Below are 26,906 nucleotides of genomic sequence, written 5' to 3' on the forward strand. Positions count from 1 at the left end.
CACATCAAAACCAGGACGAATGAGCAAGTAATTTGAGTTTTCTAGCACTCTTCAAAAAACCAAGGATCTAGGACACCGTTTAAAGGCGATCCGCATATTTTGGCCCCAAGGATTTCTTCTTCTTATGACCACACAGTATTTATTTATTATTTATCTTTTCTAGTAGAGAAGGATGCTTGGGCACCCCGCCAACGCCGAGGAGCAGGTGATGAGGGCTCCTCCCCCTCCTCTCTCCTCCAGCCTAGAAAGGTGCTGGTTCCGCCGAAGCGTGCGTCGTCGCACCGCAGCGGAACGGACGCGGGATGGTCGCGCGTCCCCAGCTCAGCAGAGGCGGGCAGCCAGCGAGCGGGGGAAGGTAGGAGCCGAGAGCCAGGGGCCAGCGGGTGCGGGAGAGATCGGCGGGCGAGCGCCTCTGCAGCCGCGGGACCCGCACCGTGCAGGGCCGGATGCTCTCAGCGCGCTCCCGCAGCGGCTCCGGGAGGTTCCGCCCCCCACCCCCCCATGGCACGGTTAGAGACCCCAGGCCGGGTCCCCGGAGCTCCAGCCCTGCAGCGCCCCGGGCTGTGGGGGGCCCGGCGGCCGCCAGGGGGCGGGAGCGGCGCGGCGAACAATGGCCGCTCGCCGGTGGCGGGAGGCGGGGCGGCGTGGAGGGAGGGCTGGCGCGGGAGCGCGCGGCGTGGCGCGGCGGCGCAGGCGGGGGCGCGCGGCGCGGGCCCGGGAGGGCGCGGCGGGAGCGCAGGGCGGCAGGCGGAGGCGGGGGGCGGGAGCCGAGGTGGGAGCCGGCGGCGGCGGCGGCGGCGGCCGAGCGGGGTCAGTTCTCGGGAGCGCTCGCCAATGTGGAGCCGTCTGCCGGGCGTCCGCGGCCCGCAGGTAAATCCCGGTGCGAGCGGCGCCGCCAGGCCCGACTTCCGCCGGCGGGTTCCGAGGTAGAGCGCCGCCGGGAGCCGGCAGGGCCGCCCCTCGCGGCCTCGCTGGGGCTGCGCGCTCGGACCCCCGGGGGGAGGGGAGGGGAGGGGAGAGGAGGGGAGGGGAGGGAGCGGGCGGGGGAAGGGCGTGTGCGGCGGCGGCACAGGTGTCCTGAGGGGCGGGGCGGGGCGCCCGGCGTGGTGGCGGAGGGCGCGGGGCGGCGGGAGGGCGGGGAGGCCGCGGAGGCCTGCAGGGGCGTCGGGGCGGCGAGGCTGGGGCGGCGGCAATGGCTATTTCTGTATAATGGGCAAGTGGCGAAGACGTAACTCTCTCCGAAATGGGGAAAGGGGGGTGGGGCCGAGGGGGGGGGGACAAAATATAGCCTATGACGGGCAAGTTCCGCCGAGCCTCCTGCGAACTAGGACCGTGACGGCTCGGCTTAAAGGGGTAGTTGGCGGTAGTGACCTTGCCGGGGCGTGGGGGAGTTGGGTGAGACACAAAGCTTTGGCTGCCGAGTCCGCCGTAAGGGCAGGAACTCGGGTCTCCATGGGGGGTCTCCGTGGGGTGGGGGGAGCGGGGCAGGGGAGGGGCCAGGTCTGCGGAGGCAGTTGGGGCGATGGTAATAGCCCACCTGGATAGGGGGTGGGAACGAGAGCCTCGTTAGGCGCCTGAGCTGAGGGGTGGGGGCAAGTCTGGAAGTCCCTGCAATTATTTAGGTTAAAAAATTTTGCATTGTGTGCAGTTTCCGTTAATGATCCCCTATGCCACCCCTCAGAATCTTAGAGCTACTTGAGTGGAGACGGACCATCCAGCTAGGGTGGACTAGGCAGTAATGCACCAAGCAATCTAAAAGGGGGATGCATCCTGCAGAAGTGATAGAGGTGGTCCTTTAAATTGTATTTCGGTAACCGGAAATATTCATTATTGAAGACTTGATCTCACAGTGTTGGGGAACTTTGTTGGACCCTACTTGGATTCTGATGTATTCTTCTTATGTTTTCTGAGAGAGGAACACTTGAAATGAAAACGGTGTTGGGCAGGCAAGCAGCAACACTGTCAAATTCTTTAGTAGGATTTTTCTTCTCTATTCTTTTTAAGTCGGTTCAACTATACTCTCTATGGTGGAAAAGTATAATTCAATAATTGAAAAAAAGAAAAACTAAGTCCCTGTTAGATTTTTTTGAACATATCACATCTTTGTCTCTTATTTTTACTGAAAACGAGAAATGTCACCTGATTGTGGATTTGCTGCAGATCTGTGTTGAATGTGCAAATCTGTAAAGCCCAAGTGTATGCGTGGTGTGTGTGGCGACAGCCTCAGTACTGAGCACCTCTGTCTCATGCCATGCCATGGCAATGGTATATGCAATTCACTTCTAAGTGATGTTTAGTTGTAATTAGTTGGTTCAGTATAGTGTATTCTTCCTCACATATTATTGTTTTTCCTTAAACAGTATTTTGTATTTGTGAAAATGTTGCTGTACAACCCAAGTAGGTAAATTTCAAGTAGCATATACTTTTTGGTTTTTAACTTCTGATTTGGAGACAATTTCAGCTTTCAGGAAAGTTGTAAGAATAAGAGCAATTCGGGTGAAATGGGTTATAGCCCTATGTTTCTAGATACTCCAGCATGGAATAGGTTGAGTTCTGTATTTTACCTTACTTGGCTTGCCTGGCCTGGAATGAATTTCTAAGGGCAGAATGCATTTCTCCAAAATCACAAAAATAGATGAACTGTCCTGATGGCTCAGTGTGCAGACACACTCATCGCCAAGTGTGTACATGCTCGCAGAGGTCGTAGAGGGCAAGTTGGTTGACTTCTACCATGTGGGGTGTGGGGATCAAACTCGGGTCGTAAGGCTTGGTCGCACAGGACCGAGAGCATAAAGACAGCTGAGGCTACGCAGGAGGAGTCAGTCCTTGTACCACGGGGGTCTCTGGGATGCAAGCCTTTCAAGTTGTCCTCCGACTTCCACAGCCCCACTCATGTACACATGGGCATGCAGATAAGTAACATTAAAAAAGGATATTGACCTAAGTTTTCAGTGCAAAAACAGTGCAAAAAGTGTCCCAGAATGGGTAGTTGATGAAAATATTGGAATTGTTTTTGTGTATAACTTCTTTAGTATTTTTTTAAATTAAGAGTTATTTTATGTATATGTTTTCCTACATGTACTGTGTGCACCATGTGCACCTGTGTTCTCTTCTGCTTTGCATGTCTGCTCATGGACTCCAGAAGAGGGCTTTGGGTCCCCTGGAATTGGAGTTGCAAACAGTTGTGAGCTGCCATGTGAGTTCTGGGGATAAAATCCAGGGCCTTTGCAAGAGCAGCCAGTTCTTAAAGACTAGGCCATCGCTCCAGCCCATTTGTAGTATTCTTAATTCCTTGTGGTGCTAGAGATTGCACCCAGGTCCTCCCATAGTCTAAGAATGCGCTACCATTGGGCTATATCCAAGTCTCACTACATCCCTTTCAAATCATTATTATTATTGTTACTGTTAGCCTGATTCCATCTTTTCAAATTGTTGTTGTTGTTTTGTGTGTGTGTGTGTGTGTGTGTGTGTGTGTGTATGTGTGTGTGTGAGCTCCCAATCCTCCTGCACCACCATACCTAGTTCTTACCTCCATTTCTTTTGTGCTGAGTGCTTCATGTCTGACCATTTATATTCATGGAAAGAATATAGCCTATTGGAAATGTGAAGTTGAGCTGTCTGTTAACACCAGCGTGCATGGAGAGAAAAATATTAGATGAGTACTATCCATAAAAATTACAGTTTATATTTATATTGTTGGTTGTCTTTGACTGTTTTCCCAAAGTTCTGTAACGCGGCCCTAGACATGAAATGCCAGACATTTGGTGCTGATGTTGAGACTTGAGTTTGCTGTGGAGCCAATGATAACCTCCAACTGATCCTCCTGCCTCCACTTCCCAAGTGCTAGACTACAGGCCTCCGCCACTACAGCCCTTGACTTTGGCCCAGATAAAAATGTAGGAAGGCAAATCTTTCATAATTTAGTGTGCAGTGAGGAGAAAGGGACTTTGAACCTGTCCAACTGGCTGCTAATCATAGCAGTGCGCATGTGGCTGTAGATATCCCATCTCCATCTCAGGCTGACGGGAGTCAGTACGTGTAATAAGGGCCAAATGTGGCGCCTGTCCTAGCCTTGCCTCCGGCAGGTGTTGTTTTCCTGTGTTTCCTGTTGGCGGTGTGTCTCTAGCTGGTGTAATTGGGTAAACCATGGGCTTGGAAACTCTCACGGGCTTTTAGGAAATACTGACATTTATAATCGAATCTTCCTTAATAGTTCTTTGGAAGGTACCTACTTAAAAAATTAAAATAAAAAAATGTTTAAAAAAAAACTTGCAAGTTTAAAGGACTTACTTATTTAATGGGTTTTGTCTGCGTGTGTATGTGTCGTGTTTATGACTGGTGGCTGTGGAGAGCAGAAGAAGTCTGAGAAGTCATAGGGGTGTTGGGACCCAGGTTTTCTGCAAGAGGAATGATTCTTAGCCAGGGAGCCGTTGGTTTAAAGGATGAATTCCACAAATTCTTTAGAGTAAGAAGCTTTGGTTTGGCTCTTAGTTTAGTGTAGTTTGTAGCCTGTCAGTGAGGGTGGCCCATGTGACTAGAGTGCCTACCATTTGTAGGATGGGGCCTGATGTAAAATGCTTATAAATATCTTGCCATTTCATAAAACTGTGCTTACTGAGGATTATATACATTTAACCTTATAGCCTTTAATTTACCATGGACAAAATGTAATTCATGCTGAAAGTGGACCGTTGAGTCACAGTTTGGACCGTTGACTCCTCGTGAGCTGCAGGTTTTCCCTAGTCAGTGTCTCACCGTTAGCTGCCTCACCTGTTTTCCTTTGGAAGCCTGGAATGGGGAGCTTCATGCCCTTCTGTGCCTGACTGGCTGCCACTGTAGGGCATTCCTGAGACATGTGACTAGGTTTCTTTAACAGTGTCTAGTTGTAATGGGATTGAACTGTAGCTAGAAACTTTCTTGACATAGAATGGATAGGTAGATTTTTTTTTTTTGAGACCACAGACAATATATAACTGTTTTGACTCTTTTAAAAATTCATACTGTTTAAAATGTAGGATAATAAACTGGGCATATCTTTAAAGAAGAAACAAAGTCTAAAAGAGATATGCCACTTTGGAATTCTTTTTTTTGTTTTTTGAGACAGGGCACTTTGAAATTCTTAATTGTCCATGGTATAGTTATAAATTTTATGTTGGTATAAATCTAATATATATAGCTTGCTTGAGGGAAAGAAATATTTTGAATGGTATCCAATTAACAGAGTGTTATTATAGACACAACAGTTATGTTTCACTTTATATAGCTCATTATAGTTGTGAAAAGCTTATAGAATGTATAACAGTAAATGATTGGATATTTTCATTTTTAAAAATGATCTACTTATTTTTGAATTTTATGTACGTGGGTTTTCTGTCTGCATGTACATTTGCACACCAGAAGAGGGAATCGGATTCATGACACTACAGTAATAGTTGGTTGTGAGCCACCATGTGAGTGCCAGACATTGATCTCAGAACCAACCAGTAGTCTTAACCACTGAACCATCTCTTCATTCCTGTTTTTTAAATTTTTATTTATTTTAATAATTAAAAAAATTTTTTATGCACTTGCACATACACACACTGTAACTTGATCATGTCACCCCCAGATTCCTCTCGCCATTTCCTTGGGCTCTTCCCACTTTCTTGGTTTTCCCTTCTGCCTCCTATTTTTCTTTTAGTAACCTACAGAGTCCAAGTAGAGCCTTCTGCATGAGCACTGGCAGCCACACTCCCAAAGGAAAATGACACTTCGGCCCCAGCGCCAGCAGTTGCCAATAGCTCCTCAGGGAGAAGTGGAGTCTTAGGGTCCCTTTCCCAGCCATGCTGTAACTATTGCCTGCCTTGGTGTTGTACAGGTAATCCCAGCTGCTGTTAGCTCATGAGTGCAGTGGCCGTGTCGTGTCCAGAAGACAGCACGTCATAGTGTCCCCCCAGCCTCAGGCTCTCACATTTTTCTGGTCCTCTGATTGGCGATGGTCCCTGAACGTGGGTTGGTAAAGAGGTCTGGGTTAATAGTGAGCACCCAGCAGTCACTTATTCTCAGCACCTTCCCAGTAAGGTGTGTGGCTTCCTTGAGTGCAGATGAGCAGGAGATAGGTGTGTATGAGACGTGTACAACTGCATTTGAGAAGTGGCATCTCAGCAGTTCATATTGTCTGCCTATCATGTTTACTTTTTAAAGGTTCAAAGGAGTGGGGGTGGGGCCTGAAAGAACAATTTGACCAAAGCTCAGAAGGTTATCTGACTGAAACTAAAAATCACCAGTAGCTGAGACCTCTGTGACATATCATTCTCTTAGAAGTTTGATAAACACTTAGAAATTAAAAGCACACACACACACACACACACACACACACACACACACACACATACAGATGCTGAGAACACTGTGAGAAAGGTTTTAAAATTCAAAGTAATTGTGGGTGTGTATGTGCACATGCGTGCATGCGTGTGTGCATATGTGAGTGTGTAAGTGCTCATGCCCACACTGATTGGCGTGATGTATAACTTACTCTCTGTCTTACTCTCTTGGAATCTTCAGGCTGGTGTTTTCTGGCTGGCTGGCTGTGAGAACACCAGTAATCTCTTTCTGTGTCATTCCCTCACGCACTGGGCTTACAGTTTTGTATGGCTGTACCCAACCTTTTACCTGGTGCTGAACTCAGGTCATCGTGCTTATGCAGTGAGCACTCCACCTGCTGAACCATGGCTCCAACTTAGCAGTAATTTTGGATTGACTCCAGTTTGGATCTTGGGAAAGGGATAGACCAGTATATGCGTATATGTGAATATATGCACCTTCGCTTCTGCCTAAGTGATGGGATTTAACCTTTTTGCTGTGTCGTTTGGTAATTGTTGTAATGGCAGGTACTGGTACATTATTTATATCTTATGTGAATTTTCCTACTACAAGAGCCCCAGCCTTATTTATTTATAAATTTGTGTTTTCCTTCCTTCCTTTGGCATCTATTTAAAAATTAAATATAGAAGAGATTTACCACATGAAAGGAATCAGAACGAAAGTGTTAGGCCCCAAAGGGGAAAAAACCCAGTGTGGTGGGTATAGCATAATATAGACCTAAAATATTATTTTTAATTATGTGTATGGTTATGTGCACACAAATGTAGGTGCCATTAGAGGCAAGAGGGTCCCCTAGAGCTGGCGTGACAAGTGTTTGTGAGCTGCCCTGTATGGGTGCTGGTAACTGAACTCCAGTCTTCTGTAAAAGCAGTATGTGCTTTTAACTGCTGAGCTCCTTCTCTTGGTGCCAGTGATTTTTTTTAAAAAAAGCAAACTATATGCATACTGTTTTAATATTGAAAATAATAAAAGCAAATACCCACCCAGATAGATGAACATGTTATTTTTTATAACATCATCGAGAATACTTGTGTGTGTTGCATCTTCCTTGAGGGGATGGGCTTAGAGTTGTTCAAAGCTGGACTGGAGGAAGTGGGCTATATGTTAACTGTTGGTCTAACAACACAAGGGAAGTGTTGCAGACAGCTTCCCTTTTGCTTGGATTGGTTCAGAACAAGAAGATAGTCAAGGGTCAGCAGTTGCAATTGGCACTGCTTGTTATGGTGGCCGCTAGTCATGGGTGTTCACTGAAATGAAAATTAACACACGGGAAAATTAGACATTGGCTTTCTAGGTTACAGTAGCCACATGGCTACTCGCACACATGGCTACTGGGTTGGATTACGTAAATAGAGGGCATTTTTATCATGATACAAGTTCTGTAATAATCTGAGTGACTCCATTTTATTATGATTTTGGTAAAGAACACATGTTTAAAATTGAAATTGGTTAAGTTGGACTTTAATTCTTTGTTTTCATTTTCCAGTTTTTTGGAGCCGTGAGGGATACAGAAGTTTGATCAATATTGTCTTAACATGCTTCAAATAAATCAGGTGAGTTTGTATTAAGGCATGTCTTATTTACATGGTGCTCTGGCCATAAGCTGTGGAACTGTGTCTCAGCTCTTCTGTGACCATAACCCGACTGCTGCTCTGTGGAGAATACATACTGTATAAACGCCGGAGACTGGGACGAGCTGGCTCTTAAGGGACATGGTGGCACTCCTGCAAGTTGGTACCTCCTGACTGCACAGGACAGAGGTTGATCTGTTCTTCCCTCTAGGACATGCTACTGTGTTCAGAATATCCGTGGTCATGAGGTAGCACCACTTGCAGTACTGTAGGTTTAGAGCATTTTCAGTGACCTATCTTGTGAGGAGGTTGTATCAGTGTATTTTAAAAAGGAGTCCTTTCCTAGGATGCTTACACAGGCTAGAAGGAAGGTTACTACTAAACAAACTACAGTGTAACACTGTAGGCTCACTGGAAACAGTTTTCCTCAGGCCTCAGCATACGGTACAATGTTTCCCTCCATACTCAAGTTCTCCTACTTGAGAACTCTCTGGTTCCTCCACCCTGAATACTATATCTAGTGACTTCTAAGCTTATCTGTCTAGGCCTTTCTGAGCTAGAGTCATTCTGTAGTTGTCAGACTTACCTCTAATTTGCATGTTTTTACACATCACAGACTTTATATACATATGAGAAAGAATCTGAACACCTCATATCTAGGTTGAGCAAGGCCATTCCAGCTCGTGGACCTTTTTTTGCACAGGCTATCATGGACTGTACTGTCTACCCTTCACTTACTTGGGCTCACTTGATCCAAAGTCTGGTATATGTCTTAACACTCTGCCTTTTTATTTATTTGCTTTATGGCATTTGAAGTTACTATCAAATTGAAACTACAGTCTTCTGCGTCTGTGGCTAAACCTTTGGTAACACATCTGTAATGTCAATCCACCACAGCTTGAAAATATTAAAAAACAGTTTCCTTCTGTTACACCTATTTCTTAAGCAGTAGTTGTACAGCACCACACTAGGTATCATAAGGAACTTGCAGATGGTTTGAAGTATACTGGGTAATTTGTATAAACCTGTGCTCAGCATATGCATTTAAGGGGCTAGAGCACCTGCAGGCTTCAGTGTCTAAGGGATACTGATGGATGACTAGATTTGTGTGACATTTGTCCCTTTCATGAAGATGGTGGTTTTGCTTGTTTATTCTCCTAGTTCTAGGTTTAGATAATCTTCATCTTCATAAAAAATATATTTATAGCCAGGTGTGGTGGCACACGCCTCTTATCCCAGCACTCAGGGAGCCAGAGACACGTGAGCTGATGTGAGTTCAAGGTCAGCCAGATCTCCAAAGCAAGTTCAGGATAGCCAAGGTTACACAGAGAAACCCTGTCTCAAAAAAGCTGTATGTGTGTATATATATATTCATTATGAGTTAATAAATAGCAGCGTTGTTATTAAAGAAAACGTCTCCATTCTTTTTCACAATATCTACATTATCTACATAATTGTGTCCATCCACATATTCTATAATCTTGCATTGTACAAGTGCCATTCAAATTAAAGCACTTGAGTTATTCCTTGATCACCTTCCTCCCTTTCCAACACACACACACACACACACACACACACACACACACACACACACGAAATCTTTATGTGGAGTCTTAAAGAGCTCTTAGCATATACTTTGCTTAGTCATATTTGAAACAGCAGCCTGACTTGTAAGAATTGCCTTAGGACTGTTGTAGGTGCAAAGCTGCCTTTCAGTGATTTTTCAGCAGCTCTTTGTTTCCACACTGGGTTTCATATTTTTGCATAGACAGGTGAAAATGACTACTCATTTTTATGACCATCATATTTATTGAAAGTCAGTGAAAGGATCAGTACTAATGAGCATTACTCACTTGCCACTTTGCACATCACTGAATTAAGCATTGTATACAATTCCTTGGGATTTGCCTAGAAAATTTAATTAGCAATTGGAGATAGATGAAATTAGCTATTAAAGACATGGATTTCTAGAATCAATTAGGGATTTCTTCTTATTGATTACGTTTCATCCCTCAAAGTGTTCAAATCAGAGAGGGATAGTTGCCATAATTGAGACTAGTAGAAGCTGTAAAGACTTTCTCATTAGCCAAAGATTAAATTGAATTACTAAACTTAAGAGTGATTTTTATTTTTTCTTATTTTCATGGTGATTGCTTTCTCATGAGAGGGAGGGTTTGCAAAATAAAAATAAGAAGGGATGAAAAAGGATTTAAGCTGACCCTCATGAAGCAACAGATATTTTACTATATTGATTTTAATGCTCTTACAGAATTTCCCCTTCCCCCAATCACTTTTAAATAACTGTACCTTTTTCTTGTCCTAACAGACCAAAACTGATTAAAGTTGAGCATATATGAAAAACTGCATTATGCTATATCATATACTTTGATTTAAATATATAATTTGATATTAAATATACTATTATTACGAAATAAGGAATGATTTATGTTCTATTACAGTAATGACATTTTCTCCCTTTAAACTGCCTTCTTTCTTTCTTTCTTTCTTTCTTTCTTTCTTTCTTTCTTTCTTTCTTTCTTTCTTTCTTTCTTTCTTTCCTGTCTTTTAAGAAAGTGGTGGTGAGGCTCTTAATCACAGTACTACAGAGTAAGTTCTCTGTATGGACAGCCAGGACCATACAGAGAAACCCTGTCTTGAAAAACTAAAAAAGGCAGGTCTTATGGGAAGATGCTTTTAAAAAGTGGTCACATGGTATTCGGAAAAAAGATGGTGGAATAGAGAGATGGGTGCAGTCTTGCCCTGTCACCGCCTACTAGGCTGGTGGGGGGAGCTTGGAGCCTCTCTGCTGTTGTTGTCTTGTAGGCTTTGCCATTTATGCTGCTTGCCCTGCTGGGTGGATGGGCTGCAAGCTGGGAAGGGGGCTGATGAAGGTAGGGAGGTGTGCAGCAGCCTGGAAAATTTAAGGTGCTTCATAAACCTTGAACCAGGTCAGTAAGTCTTTGCGTATAAAGCTATTTGGGCAAAACAAGTACACTGTGTGACACAGCAGACTGCAAACACCACTTTAATAAATGAAGGTGCGTTAGAAAGATGGGAAAGGTGTCAGAACAGAGTGGTGGAACTGGAGACATGGCAGTGGCTGTGGAAACAGGGTTGTGGGCTTCTAGGAGGCTCAGACCACCATGGGCTGGTGTTGGTACTTGGCCTGCAGAACTGGCTCACCGTCGAGCCACAGCTGCTGCCACCACTCAGCACCGCACTCTCTGCTGGAGGAGGAGAGCACCAGGCCATGGGGTTGACCCAAGGCTGCAAACATGATGGAGCTCTGGAAGGTCCTGTCCTGGAGACGCTGCCCAGGAGCAAGATAACCCTGACCCTGAGCAGTAGCATGAGGTCAAAGATGAAGAATGGTTTGTTTTCTGGATTGGATCTCCTCTGAGGGACTACTGTGGTCTGTGCTGCCACCAGAGCCCATATTGATGTAAGTGATCCCTGCAGCTGCTGGAAGCATCCCATGGTCCAAGCTGCCGGGAAGGCATATTGATGTACATGATCCATGCTACATCCAGAAGACCAGTTAATCATGTCGATGTCCATGCCCTGGGCTGTTGATGGGGACCATATTGATGGCTGTGATGTGTGCTGCCTCTGGAACCCATGTGACAGTCCACAGTTCATGCTGCCGTCTGCTGCCAGGGGCAAGGAAGCCTCTTTTGCAGTGGTATTTATGACTGCAGACTCGTAACTGAGGATGAGAGACCAGCTGCTGTTCCTCCCACCTTGATGTGCCTGCTGTGCTGGACTGTAAACTGGAATTGTGAGCCAAAATAAGTCCTTACTCTCTCCTGAGTTGTGTTTCTGTTAGAATGTTTTTATAACAGCAACAGAAATGAAACTAGGACAGTGACTTACTAGTAGTGAAAGTGATGATCAGAGGGTAGTTAATAGCAGTGAATGCCCACATTAAAAAGAAAGATCACAAATAAATAATATATGTCCTCAGCATTCAGCATTTATGAAAACCCAAAGCTGACGTCCAACTCTGTCTTGTTTACTGTTCTACTGTTGGGAAGGGACTCCATGACCAACTTATAAGGGAAAGCATTTAAGCTGACAGTTTCAGAGGTCTGGTTCATCATCACCATGGCAGGCAGTGTGGCAGCGCACAGGCAGACATGGTGCTGGAGGAGTAGCTGAGAGCTCTACATCTGGCTCAGGCAGCACAGAGGGAGCCACTGGGCCGGGCTTGGGTTTTTGAAACTTCAAAGCATCGCCCCCCCCACACCCCCATCTCATGAACACTTCTCCAACAAGGCCACACCTCCTAATACTTCCTGAACAGTGCCACTATCAGATGATGACTAAGCATTCAAATATATGAGCTTATGGGGGCCAATCGTATTTAGAGCTCCACAGACTCCAGAGTGAAAGACCGAAACACTTCATCTTATTAGGAACAAGGTGACAAGGGGGTACCTCGTTTAACTTTCTCAGTCAACCGGAGTGGAAATGATAGCAGGAGCAGTTACACAAGAAAAAGAAATATAGGTGCCCCTGGAAGAAATAAAACCATTTGCAGAGGACAGTGATTCTGTTGAGAGACTCCACAAAGCCATGAACACAGAACTCACATAACCAAATTGAACATGGATTTAGGCTCATAAAAAGACATAAAAATTGTTGTGTTTCTATAAGCTACCACTAAACAATCTCAATTAAAACTTTGTTTCTGAGGCAGCGAGATGGATTTGCTGTTAAAGGCAGATGTTCCAAAGCCTGGAGACTTGCACTCAATCCCTAGTGGAAAGAGGCAACTCACTCCTCTTAAATTTTCACATGTTTGCCATGGTACATGTGCTTTTCTCCAACATTAAATACAAGTAAAAGGAAAAATCATTTCAGTAATACTTGTAAAGGAATAATAGACTTCTTTATGAAGGTCTTTCACACTGAAAGCTACAAAAAATACTGTTGAAAGAAATTAGAACCTAAGTGGGTAGAAAAGCATACTGCATCCATGAACAGGAAAGTTAATATGATCAGGATGCACCTTGCTGACTCAGTGGCGTCTCTATCAGGACTGTGATGAAGTGGGAAGGGTGATCCTCAGACACAGCAAGGACAGGCCCATAGCCTCACAGCACTAAAAGGCAGCAAAGCTGAGGGAAACGTTTATGCTCTGAAAATTTACTACAGTAGTCCAAACAGGAGGATATTGCAGTAAAGATGATTTATGGACCAATAGAACGAAAGTGAGAATAAGTGTCTTTTTTTGTTTTTGTTTTTTAACAAGAGTGCCAAGACTTCAAGGGGGGAAGAATAATCTGTTTGACAGGTTATTCTGGGACAATTGAAAATAAGCATATAAAACAATGAGGTTAGATCCCAGGGAGTGAATAAGCAGATTGTGGTAGTTATACTTAGGAAAATGGTACCTAGACATAAAGATGTACTAATACATATTATACTGTGGGTGAGTCTTAAGTATATGTTAAAGAGTCAGACACACAAAGTTACATATGATAAGATTCCATTCATATGAAATAGCCAGAATAGGTAATTCAGAGAGGTAGGATTAGGATCGATAGCTGCCAGGCTCTACAGCAGTGGTTCTCAGCCTTCCCGAGGCTTCAGCCCTTTAATACAGTGCCTCATATCAACATGTTGTCGTCGGTTTTTTTTTCAAGGCAAGGTTTCTCTGTGTAGCCCTGGCTGTCCTGGATTCACTTTGTAGACCAGGCTGGCCTTGAACTCACAGAGATCCACCTGCCTCTGCTTCACAGAGTGCTGGGATTACAGATGTGTGCCACTGTGTCCGGCTCATAACATTATTTTTGTTGCTACTTTGTAACTGATTTTGCTACTGTTATGAATTATATTGTAAACACCTGATAAACAAGATATCTGATATGTGACCTTCCAAAGGGGTCATGACCCACAGGTTGAGAACCACTGGTCTAGAGTAACTGCCTGGTGGGCATGGAGTTTCCTTTTGAGGAAAAAAAAAGGTTTTACAATTATATACAGGCAATGATTGTAAAATGCTATAAATTAGTAAATGTCAGTGTATTGCTTGCTTCTAGTAGGTTAATTTGATGTTATGTTACTGTCACTTCAAAGTCAAAATGGCTGCCAAAAAAAAAAACACCCCCAAAAAACCCCTCATAGCCAAGATTAAAAAACCACTGACTAGAGGTTGGAGAGATGGCTCAGAGGTTAAAAACACTGTCTGTTCTTCCAAAGGTCCTAAGTTCAATTCCTAGCAACCACATCATGCCTCACAACCATCTATAATGAGATCTGGTGCCCCCTTCTGGAGGGCAGGAGTACATGCAGGCAAAATACTGTATATGTAATAAATAAATCTTAAAAAAACAAAAACAAAAACAAAAATCCCCACTGACTAGAAAGAATGATTGATTTTGTAATGAACTATAGAAATGATCCCTGAAAGCGTAGTCTTGGATGATTGATTTTGTATACTAATGTATAAAATGCTGCTATCATGCTCTAAAGGTTTAAGGAAGGAGAGGAAAATGATGTGAAAATAGGAGGAAGCTTTAAAATACACACTGATGAAACGTCTAGAAACAAAGAGTACAATGCTTGAAGTTAAAATACTGACTAGGATTGATTGTAGGTAAGACTCTAGAAGGAGAGAGTGAACTTCAATCTGTAGAAATTCTTGAGAGCTTAAAATGAAGCACCAGTTGGAAGGTCAACTGAGAAACAGATGGGTATAGGGCTTAGGAGAAGGAAACGCCAAATATTATTACTATGGGTTTACACTTTGCAATAACATGTAGCCATTTCTAAGACAGAAGTCTGTGAACCCAAAGTGGAAGAAATGTTAAAGAGAACACATGTAATTAGTGGCTGAAAACTAGTGATGCTAGCTGGAAATCCTAAAAACAGCTTGAGACACATAGATGCGTTCTGACTTCCCTGCCCTCAGCCATTGTGGCCCTGGCAAGCCGTCTTCCATTGAGCTCCACCTTCAGCCCTGAACAAATAGCAATAAAGACATGATTGGGTATGAGATGTCTGGGAATTTTCATCCAGATGAGTGGAGCCATATCTATCGAAAGACTCCTGTTAAGTCAGCATTCTATTCTAACTGTAAACTCTTTAAAAAAGAGGCTTGCACTCGGGAGGCAGAGGCAGGTAGATCACTGTGAGTTCGAGGGCAGCCTGGTCTACTAAGCAAGTCTAGGACAGCCAAGGCAACACAGAGAAACCCTGTCTCGAAAAACTAAAGGGGGAGGGGGGAGAAGGGAAGGCTTTTAGTTGTGATTTTAAAAGAAATTCTTGAGTTGAAATTTACCTAATAAAATTGATTATGGTGACCTGTGCAGTTCTGCAGCATTACTTTCATTCATATTGTTCCACATCTATTGCAGACATTTGTAAACACCAACTTCTCCCATTGCTCTTCGCCTGAACCCCTGGAAATCACCATTTTACCTACTAACTCTGAATTTGACTTCCCTTAAATACCTTCATATAAATACAATTATATATGTTCTTTTATTAGTGGGTTAATAGTACAATATTTTTAAAGTTTTTTTTTGTAGTATATACCAGAATTTTCTTCCTTTTGAAAGTTGAATAGGAAATCCTCCTTTGTGTGTGTATGTGTCTGTGTGCGTGTGTGTGTGTCTGTGTGTTTGTGTTGTTTGTCCATTCATCCACTGATAGATACTTAAGTTGTTTTCACCTTTTGACTAATGTGAATCCAAGTGCATATGTTGTATGTATACACCATATTTTGTTTTTCCATTCATCTTTTGGTTAACACTTGGGATCCTGATTCTTGTCTTGTTGTGTTGTTGTGAATAATATTGCTATGAACATGATGCAGAAACACTGAGTCTGTAATTTGAGTTATTTTTGTATGTGCCCAGCTGTGAAATTGTCATACAGTAATTCAGTGTTAATGCTTCCAGGAATTGCTATGTTGTTTCCCATAGAGAACACAACATTGCACAGGAGTTCCAACTGTTGTGGGAATGGGCTCCTTAGGAGAGTAGGCTTGCTCTAAGACTGAGTTTGGATCGCTCTCGTTCTCTTCTTTCCTGCCACTCAGCCTTCTGCCTTGGTATTGGTATTGTAGCAAGAAGGCTGGCCTCTTGGCCTTAGAGTTCCCAGACTAAGAAGTACAGGCATCAGGCTCTGGTTCTGGTGAGCTCTGTAGCCTTGGTAATCTCTTATAGCAGCATAAGATGAGTACTTCACAGTGTGAGCAGTACAGTTGCTGTCGCCCTTCCAGCACGAGAGACTTCCTAGGTGTGGCATAGGACAAGACGTGACTGGGAGAGCCTGCACGTTCCTCTCTTGAGATGGTGCTGCTCTGGAACCAGCCAACGCAAGCAAGACTTGAACAGACTACTTCATGTGCTTAGCTGCAGCCTAGAACAAAGTTGAGGAAGAGGTAGAGGCGTGAACAATACCCAACACAGTAGGGTGAAATTCATAGTGTTTGTTGCTCAGTGACAATTATGTGTGCAAAGAAACTTGAAAATATGACCCATAAGTAAGTAAATAATCAAAACATTCTTAGCTGACATAAAGTGATATAATTAGAGGACATTGTAAACAATTATATGTGGTCAGAGCGGCTTATTTCTGTATTCTCAACCTCTCCAGAGGGCTAAAATGTGAGTATAGTGAATTTGAGGTCAGTCGGCACTGCACAGTAGGACCCAGTGAATAAAATAAAACTGGTTTGGAGAGGTGCTCAGGTTGCTTTTCTTTCAAAGGACCCACGTTCTATTTCTAGCACCTACATCAGCTTTGCACAACTGCCACTAACTTCAGCTTGAGGGCAAATCTGACACCTCTGGGCTCTGAGGACTCCTGTACCCCCACACACAGATACGCACACATGTGCATAACTAAAATAATAATAAAAAATAAGATGGGCTGGGGACATGTTTGCCTAGCATAAGTCCTCAAGTTCAGTCTCTAGTACTATAGAAAGGAAAAGAAAAGCCCACAAACAAATCAGTCAAACAACTTCCACCAGAATCATGTGACTGCCCCATAGAGAGTTCTTGTAACTGTGCTGCGGGACCCTGTGGGAGACAGAGTGGGCTGGGATGATGCAGATCAGCTGTGGCCTGTTTGTCTAATGTCAGACCATGAGTTTAGTCCCTAGTACTATAGAGAGTAGAGCACAATCTCCCCAAACAAGCCAACTAACCAAACCCCAAACAGTGCAAACAACTCCCACTGTTTTCTATAGGGATAGTGAAGGCAGTTTTCAATGGTTGATTTGCATTGTCAACCTGATGGGATTTCAGATTACCTGAAAAGCAATCATGCCTGTGAGAGATTATCTTGATTAGGCTGATTTTGCTGGGCAGCATTTCATAGGCTTGGCTATATTTGTAATTTAATGTATAATGTTGCTTATGCTTTCTGACAATTGTTATATGTATAATTAGTAAACATGAATAGAGTATAATGTTCTGTTTGAAAGCAAAATGATGATTCACTTGATTTCTTGATAAGAACCATTAGCCAAGATTTAAAGTGTCATTCTGTGTCTATTCAAACACCAATTATAATGATGTGTGCATACACTGTTAACTAGCATCTTTTTATTTTTATTTTTTCTTTTGAGGCAGGGTCTTTGTGTATAGCTCAGGTTCCTGTTGTAGAGCTCACTGTTGGGGTCCTTAAACCCAGCCAGTCCTTTTTTTTTTTTAGGTTTTTCGAGACAGGTTTTCTCTGTGTAACAGTCCTGGCTGTCCTGAACTCACTTTTGTAGACCAGGCTGACCTCGAACTCACAGCTATCTGCCTGCTTCTGCCTCCCAATGCTGGGATTAAAGGCGTGTTTCACCATGCCTGGCAACCCAGTGAGTCTTAAACCCAGCGAGATCCACTTGCTTCTTTGTCCCTTCCTCCCATTGCTTGGGCTAAAGGTATGTGCCACTATGGTCAGCTTAACTCAGTATCTTAAACATGAGTTTAGGATGCAGTTTTACTTATTAAATTGTAAATGGAATGCAGTTATTTAAATTTTGTTACTAGGACCAGGAAGAGAAACTAAATGTAATTTACTTGGTCTTTGTTGAGACAGGCCCTTCGTGTGTACAACTTGTATATTGGCCTGGAACTAACTGTGAGGACGAGGTTGGCTTTGAACTTGCTGAGTGCTGGGCTGTAGTTGGGTACCTCTGCCAGCGGAGCTGCTGTACCTCCAGAAGGGAACAGTGCAGCATGAGAGCCTCTGCATTGGACTCGGAACTAAAGAGCTTTCCATACTGAAAATACATCTTTTCTAGTAGAAGCAGCTTTATTGTTGGCTTTGAGGTACAGAGTTAAAAACTGACTCAAGCCGTTAGCAAAAGAGAGACAAAAGTAGCAATACATAATTTTATTTCAAGTTAGAAATTTTGCTGCTTAAGTGCCTCTATGAAATATTTTTCCTTTTGTCTTATGAGAAGTTGTAAGCATCTTTATGACACATTACAATTTCATTATTAAACTCAAACTTAAACTGTAAAAACATTCATTTGTTCTTGATAAGTTTTCAGCAAACCCTTGTTTGCTGAAGTGAACTTTTAAAATTTGATAATGAAGTTTATATTTAGGGATATATATGTATATAACATGTATATACACATATATGTATATATATATATATGCAAAAATAATTCATGAAAAAAGAGGCCATGATTGGAAGGAGAGCAAGGAGGGGCATAGTGGATGGTTTGGAGGGAGAAAAGGGAAGGGGAAAATGCTATAATTATACCATAATCTCAAAATTCATATAGAAAAAAGAAAAACATTATTAGCTTAAATTGTATTTGCTGGTGAAAAGTTGAACTCTTTGAAAAGAAATCAAGAACAAGACAGAGATACTCATTTTCACTAGTCCTGTGTAGTATCTTATTTGTATAATGGTTCAGGCCAGTGCAGTTAAACAAGAGAGGCACTCAAACTCTGAAAGGAGGAGTACAATGGTCTTTATTTGTAGGTGACCTAATTGTCTGTGTACAAAATCTGGCAGGATTCTACTAAAGCTAATGAGTGAGTGTATCTGGGTTAAAGGATATGGGAGCAATAAAAAGCCAATCAGTTCTAAAGAATATTAAAAAGGCTTCTAAAATGAAGTAAAGAGAATGCTTTCAAGATCATTAGAAATATGAAATAGCTGGGTTTGGTGGTGCATGCCTGCAATACCAGAACTTGTGAGGCAGAGACAGGAGGATCAGTACAGATTTGAGGTCAGTCTGGTCTAAGCAAGTCTCAATTCAGAAAACCAGAACCATACAAAACCAAACAAACCCCTAAACTCTTATAGTGATGTTTGAAACTAGGAAAATATGCTAAAGAAAACCGAGGACTCCAAATTATTGCTGAGAGAAATGAAAGAGCACCTGTATAAACTGAGAAACTTGATCTTCACTATTTACTGATTTCTTGTGAGTTGAATTTCTGTGAAATTGCCTTAGTCACTAGAGTTACTTGTAATCCTCAAGTCAATGTTACTTTTATGCTTATTTATAGACTTGTAGAACTTTGAAAATCCTGAGTCTCAATATACACATCCCTACCTGAGATGGAACAAGCCTGTGCTCTGCATTCTTTCACCTTGTGCATTGCCAGCCAGTGGCTTTCTCATAGGTTTTCATTGTCACACTGGCTGCACTCCTGAGCTTCTGTTAAAACAGTGCTGAGGTAGAGTATTGAAGTCTGTGGAGTGTTCCTAGTTAAAAAGGCCCTGATGTACTTTCTAGGGAAAAACAACAACAGCAACAACAGCAAACAACAACAACAACAAAAACAACTAGATAAGCTCTGAGTAGACAGAATAACAGTGCTCTTTTCTCTGAGTTCAATGTTAATGAGTCAACAGTATACATGTCTTTAAAACATTACAATTATTTAGTGTGTGTGTGTGCGCGTGCATGTGCGTGTTGGCCTGCACGTGCCATGATGCATGTAGGGAGATGATGTGGGTTCCAGGATCTAGCTCAGGTTGTCAGGCTCAGTGGCAAGCACCTTTCCCCACTGAACCATCTCACCCACCCAATATACATAGTTGAAGTAGGGAGCCTTTGAACAGAAACATTTAAATATTGTGAATTAATGAATTGACAAAATATGACCAGAGGCTTGCATGAGTATAATCTCTTCCTTTTCCTTCAGTCAGCGGTCCAGTGTTCACTAGTCCTCTTACAGGAACTGTGTAGATCAGGCCTGTCACTGACACACTGTTAGTAATGAGCACTACCTGTATACCATTTCCATGAATTGCAAGGCAAACTTTGTTGATTTTCACCAGATCTGTAGATTTGTGATAATAATGTTCCAGGTCTTATATACTTTATTGTTGAAATGGACAAAAATCACTAAAGTTCATATAAAGATTCACTAACTTAGGCATGGTGGTGCATACATTTAATCCCAGCACTCAGGAGGCAGATGCAAGTGGATCTCTGTGAGTTTGAGGCCAGCTTGGTCTACAGTGTGAGTCTAGACAGCCAGGGCTGTTACACAGAGAAATCCTGTCTTGAAAAACCAAAACCAAACCAAACCAAACCAAAAAAACAAAGCACAAAATCAGTAACTTTGACAAAACAACTGTAAAAAGAATAACATAAGAGGCCATCCCCATGACCCAAGAATTATTATAAAGCTCCAGTGAAAGTAGTATTGCTATAGAAATAGACAAATTGATGGAACAGTATTTCAGAAATAAAGCCATTTATAGATAGAAGTCATGAGTAGAGGACATAGAACCACAACTGCTGTTAGAACTCACAATGGCTGTGGACTTAAATGTAATGCTGCTAGAAGAAAAACAGTCTTCCATACTATTTGTGTATGTGTCATTGCCTTCTTAGAGATAGGTACAATTGACATTTTAATCAACACTGTACCCCCTAAATGCCATTAATATCTGTGAGCAACACGCTCAGTTGCTTTTCTATTGCTGTGAAGAGACACCATGACCAAGGCAGCTTCTAAAAGAGCAGCATTTAATTGGGTTCTTGCTTTATGGTTTCAGAGGGTTAGTCTGCAGCCATCATGGAAGCGTGGAGGTGAACAGGCACAGTGCTTACTTATATGTAATGCTATGATGGCAGCAAAGAGAAGTGAGACTGCGCCTGGTGTCCACCACCCTCGGTGGCACTACTCCAATAAGGCCACACCTAGTCTTGCCCCGACAGTCCCACTAACTGGGGACTAAGCATTCAAACACACCAGCTGGTCATGGTTGTGCTCATTCAAACCAGCACATACCCATTTCTTCATGCCCTTGCCCAGTTAACTTACATGTTAGTTTAAAAATGCATAACCATGATACACCACATATTTCAACAAGTTAGGAGTAAGAATTTTGAAAGTGTTTTAACCATGAAGACATGGTAAACATTGAGTAGATGGGTATACTTGGCCTAGTTTAAACATTACATAGTGTGTAATGTGCTTCCTTACTGTTGGCTTGAAAAGTGATATATATATCTCGTCATATTTTACTAAAGTGGTACATTTTTATGTTGTTAGCTGTCAATTTTTGTTTAGTGGCTTCTTAATTCTTTTTTTTTAATTTTTTAATTTTTTTAAAAATATGTATTTATTTATTTATTTATTTATTTATTACATACACAGTGTTCTGCCTCCACATACACCTGCAGGCTAGAAGAGGGCACTAGATCTCATTATAGATGGTTGTGAGCCACCATGTGGTTGCTGGGAATTGAACTCAGGACCTCTAGAAGAACAGACAGTGCTCTTCACCATTGAGCCATCTCTCCAGCCCCGGCTTCTTAATTCTTATCCAGAAAAGTGTTCTGGGTTACAGGATGATGACAGATATTTAGTCAAAATGTCTTCTGCTTTTATGGCATTTTTTTGTCTTTTTGCACTTGAATTATTTTTGAATTTATGTTTAAGGCATGAACTTGCTTTTCTTAGTGGATAGATACCATGAAGTCCAGCACCTGAGCAGCCTGGTGGTCCTTGCTTGGACAGCCTTAAATGTAATGTCCACTTTGAACTTTAAACTTCACTTTATTTAATTAACTCTGGACAGGTAGCTACATTTTCCTTAGAAGGCAAAACACTATGAGAGACAAATTCCTTTGTTCTTTGATTGTGTTTAAATATTAGAATTTTTTCACCTAATTTTTTTTTTTTTTGAGACAGGGTTTCTCTGTGTAGCCTTGGCTGTCCTGTACTCCCTTGTAGACCTGGCTGGCCTCGAACTCACAGAGATCCGCCTGCCTCTGACTCTCAGGTGCTGGGATTAAAACCGTGTGCCACCACCACCCAGCTAATTTTTTTTTAACTTGCAAACTATGAGGAGTCCTTCCTCCCAGTAGCAGAGAATAGGAAGAGGGAGATGGGGAAGAAACGGAGACAGCCTGTGTCCTTTCTGAAACAAAAGATGGGAGTGGACTGCTGTGTGGAGAAAGCGGCTGTGGCAGCAGGAGGTGCCGTGCCTCACAGGCAGGAGCTCTGACTGACGTACAGTTGGCATCTTTACTCAGAGTTCTGATTTAGGAAACATCTGGTACTTTAGTGGGTTCTAATTCCATCGCTTTCCTATTTCAAATCTCTTAAGTTTTTTTTTTTTAAACTTAAAAAAAAAAAAAAACCCAAACCTATGTTTTGCCTGTGCACCACTGTTGCATGTACTTTTAGAATCCTTATTATTTGGGTTCTTACGCCTCTTTCTCCTTTCCAACCCTTATCTGTCCTAATAACTTCCAACCCGCCAACACGAGGTAGGAGAGAGAGGGTTAGAGGGGGAAGGGGTCCTAGGTCTCTTAGCTACTTCCTGCTGGTTAGGGCCCATCAACAGCAACCAGAAGCAGCAGTGGGGGCCACCAGCCTCCTCCTTTCTTGGAACACCTTCCTTCCTCCAACCCTAGCTCACTCCCAACTCTGAGGACCTTCTGAGTCTTAAAAATTAAACTGTTCGCAGCTGGCAAAGATCATGCTCCAAGCTGGGCGTGGTGGCCCACACCTTTAATTCTAGCACTCGGGAGGCTGAGGCAGGCAGATCTCTGTGAGTTCGAGGCCAGCCTGGTCTACAAAGTGAGTCCAGGACAGCCAGGGCTGTTACACAGCGTTTCAAAAACCCAAAAACCAAAACCCCAAACCAACCAAACAAAAACAGAGAGCCTGTTCCTGCCAGAGCATGAGACAACATAGTTAGCAGCTGTGGACAAACTGAAGTAGCCCCATATGCCTGGGATTGAAACAAAGACATGTTTACATAACATAACTCAGCTTTTAAAGAAACCAAAACTTCCACAACACACCACGTGTATGCAGTGCCAGTGGAGGCCAGAGGAGGACGTAGGATGATTCCCCTGGAACTGAATTCACAGTCAGTTGTCAGCCTTCATGTGAGTGCTGGGAACTGAACCCTGGTCCTCTGGAAGAGCAGCCAAAGCTTCCCACGACCAGGTCATCTCTCCAGCCCCATTCATTCTTCATTCTGCTCATAGTCAGTTGATTTGTTCGATGTACTGTTGCTAAACACAGGCCATGTGCCAGCGCTCTACTACTGAACTGTAACTCCAGCCTTTTTCTCTTTGTCATAGTACCCACCCACTGCAACAGCCTTGCCATAGTACCCACCACACTGCAACAGCCTTGCCATAGTACCCACCACACTGTAATAGCCTTGCCATAGTACCCACCACACTGCAACAGCCCTGCCATAGTACCCACCACACTGCAACAGCCTTGCCATAGTACCCACCACACTGTAATAGCCTTGCCATAGTACCCACCACACTGCAACAGCCCTGCCATAGTACCCACCACACTGCAACAGCCCTGCCATAGTACCCACCACACTGTAACAGCCTTGCCATAGTACCCACCACACTGTAACAGCCCTGCCATAGTACCCACCACACTGTAACAGCCTTGCCATAGTACCCACCACACTGTAACAGCCCTGCCATAGTACCCACCACACTGTAATAGCCTTGCCATAGTACCCACCACACTGTAACAGCCCTGCCATAGTACCCACCACACTGTAACAGCCCTGCCATAGTACCCACCACACTGTAATAGCCTTGCCATAGTACCCACCACACTGTAACAGCCCTGCCATAGTACCCACCACACTGTAACAGCCCTGCCATAGTACCCACCACACTGCAACAGCCCTGTCATAGTACTCACCACACTGCAACAGCCCTGCCATAGTACCCACCACACTGCAACAGCCCTGCCATAGTACCCACCACACTGCAACAGCCTTGCCATAGTACCCACCACACTGCAACAGCCTTGCCATAGTACTCACCACACTGCAACAGCCTTGTCATAGTACTCACCACACTGCAACAGCCCTGCCATAGTACTCACCACACTGTAACAGCCTTGTCATAGTACTCACCACACTGTAACAGCCTTGTCATAGTACTCACCACACTGCAACAGCCTTGCCATAGTACTCACCACACTGCAACAGCCTTGTCATAGTACTCACCACACTGCAACAGCCCTGCCATAGTACTCACCACACTGTAACAGCCTTGTCATAGTACTCACCACACTGTAACAGCCTTGTCATAGTACTCACCACACTGTAACAGCCCTGCCATAGTACCCACCACACTGCAACAGCCTTGCCATAGTACCCACCACACTGTAATAGCCTTGCCATAGTACCCACCACACTGCAACAGCCCTGCCATAGTACCCACCACACTGTAACAGCCCTGCCATAGTACCCACCACACTGCAACAGCCCTGCCATAGTACCCACCACACTGTAACAGCCCTGCCATAGTACCCACCACACTGCAACAGCCTTGCCATAGTACCCACCACACTGTAACAGCCCTAGTACCCACCACACTGCAACAGCCTTGCCATAGTACCCACCACACTGCAACAGCCTTGCCATAGTACCCACCACACTGCAACAGCCTTGCCATAGTACCCACCACACTGCAACAGCCCTGCCATGGTACCCACCACACTACAGTTTGTAGTGCTTGTTGATCATTTACTTTTTTCTCCCACTAGACATCTCTTTTGGAGACAGATTTTGCCTCTATGCTGAAAACTTCTTTCTTTTTTAATTTGAAAAGTCAAGGCTCAGAAAGCTTAGGATATTTGTGAAAATATATCTAAAAATAGAGTATATTTATATTTTTGTTTGATATATTTACTCTTGTAATATTTTATGTATAATTTATGAATATTTTTATTCAAGTTTTAATCTAGTTTTATCCAAATTCTATGTAAATTAATTTCATATCTATTAAGGCACACTATTCCCTTAACGTAGATGGGGGAAACTCAGTAAGCATAATTTATATGATAGTTGGGGATTTTTCAGTGGAGACAAATTCATGTTGTTCCAGTGACCCAACAGGGAAAATCATAATGAGTATCAAGGATATAACAAGTATCAAAGGAGACTAAAGGAATATATTTGTACGAGTAAGATCAGTGTGGTCTGACAGGACAGTTTGACTTAGAATGCATGCATTTAGAAAGCCATGACAAATTTTATAAAACTGATCAATAGTTTTAATAAATAATTACAAATAATTTATAGTTATTAGTACTAGATTATTATTTACTGTTAATAGTGTCTTATATCTTATATATAACCACTTAGTTAAAAAAAATAGTTTAGTGTATTTTACTGTATGGAACGTAAGGTTTTTTTAGTTTGTCAAAGTCACTTACATATGAGTGACTACAGTGGCTCTCTCCAGATGGCTGTCTTATACTGTGAAATCCGTTACTAATAATTTTTTTTAATTTTAAAAAGCATTCTAGCCACCCAGATCCCATGAAGCACATTTCAAAATATATTAGTAATAATAGAATACAGTGGGACATAGTGGTGCACAACTTTAATCAAAGCATTTGGGAGGCAAAGGCAGGTGAATCTCTGAGTTCAAGGCGAGCCTGTGGTGGGTTCCAGGCTGGCTGTTTTCAGCAATAGGGTCTGACCTCCTTTTTCTGGGAGACAACACAGGGTTACAGAAATAGCCATATTGTTTTGAGGGTCTCTTGGACACCTTTGACCAACAACAGATTTCCATGCTTAGTGTTCAGGTTTCTGTTAGGTAGTCTCTGATTTTTGTGAGAGCCTTTATCATTCCAAGTTATGTTACTTTATTTAAACTGCGTACATATATCTTACACATATTACATATAATTTTAAGGAACACAAAATAATATGAATCCTTGTGGCTCTTTCAAACATCCTTAGTGTTACACATCCCCCCTCCTAGCTCCCTGTCTCCCTGCTTGCCCTTTTCCCCAGGCACTTCCCCTTCCCATTATTTAGTGATGTCTTTAGTTTCTTGAAAATGTACAGCTATGTATCATTTAATACGTACACACACATACATATACATATGTACGTACATATATACACATACACACATATATACATACATAAGTACATACACACATACATACATACATATATACATACATACATACATATATACATTGCAATCTGTGCACAGTTAAGTTATATCTATGTTTATCTTTCTGATTGCCCTGCCAATTGCTGGGGCTTAATCCCAGAGGGAGTCATGCCTGCTGTGCAAGCTGTACTGCTGAGTTACAGCATAGCAAAGGCAAGGCTGGAGTTCACTTTTTTATACAGTGCTTTGTTTTACCCTTTTGTAGCTACCTTATCAAAAATGGCTATAATTTCAAAATTATTCTTAACTTTGAGCTTTGTGAGACAGTTAACAGCAACAAGGTTTCTGACTAAATAGGGGAAAACCCAAGTGTGGTGGTACATGACTGTAGTCTCAGTTCCTGGGATGCTGAAGTGGGAGAATTAGACATTTAGGAACAATTTGGGGTAAGAAGCAAGTTCCAGCCAAGGCTGGAAACCCTGTCCTAAACAAAAAAAGGTAAATGGTTTAAAGTGAAAGAAACCATTAACTATAACTATTTTCTATTCTATCATCTTTAATCATTTTAATTTTAGTTATGAAGCTTTATCAAATAGGATCTTGCATCAAACTTGTCATACATTGAG

At 42.8% G+C, this 26,906-nt stretch overlaps 1 protein-coding gene across 5 annotated transcripts in view; it reads left to right on the top strand.

The window, feature by feature from the left end:
* The first annotated feature begins 245 nt into the window (after positions 1-245).
* The window catches only part of STAU2 (staufen double-stranded RNA binding protein 2), a 246,499-nt gene continuing 219,838 nt past the window's right edge, over positions 246-26,906 (top strand). For 2 of the 5 annotated variants that reach the window (XR_014780205.1, XM_084786806.1), the window contains exons 1-2: positions 724-870; positions 7,850-7,916. Coding sequence is in view for 2 of the 5 variants with exons in the window: in XM_084786805.1 (XP_084642931.1) it covers positions 7,899-7,916 (18 nt within the window). In the remaining 3 variants the exon portion in view is untranslated. Of the gene's footprint in view, positions 356-709; positions 871-7,849; positions 7,917-26,906 lie in introns of those variants that run through there. The other 3 variants (XM_084786805.1, XM_084786804.1, XM_084786802.1) reach the window with 3 other exon arrangements.

This window comes from Acomys minous, assembly GCF_964271855.1.
Source record: "Acomys minous genome assembly, chromosome: 1".
In the NCBI taxonomy this organism is placed as follows: Eukaryota; Metazoa; Chordata; class Mammalia; order Rodentia; family Muridae; genus Acomys; species Acomys minous.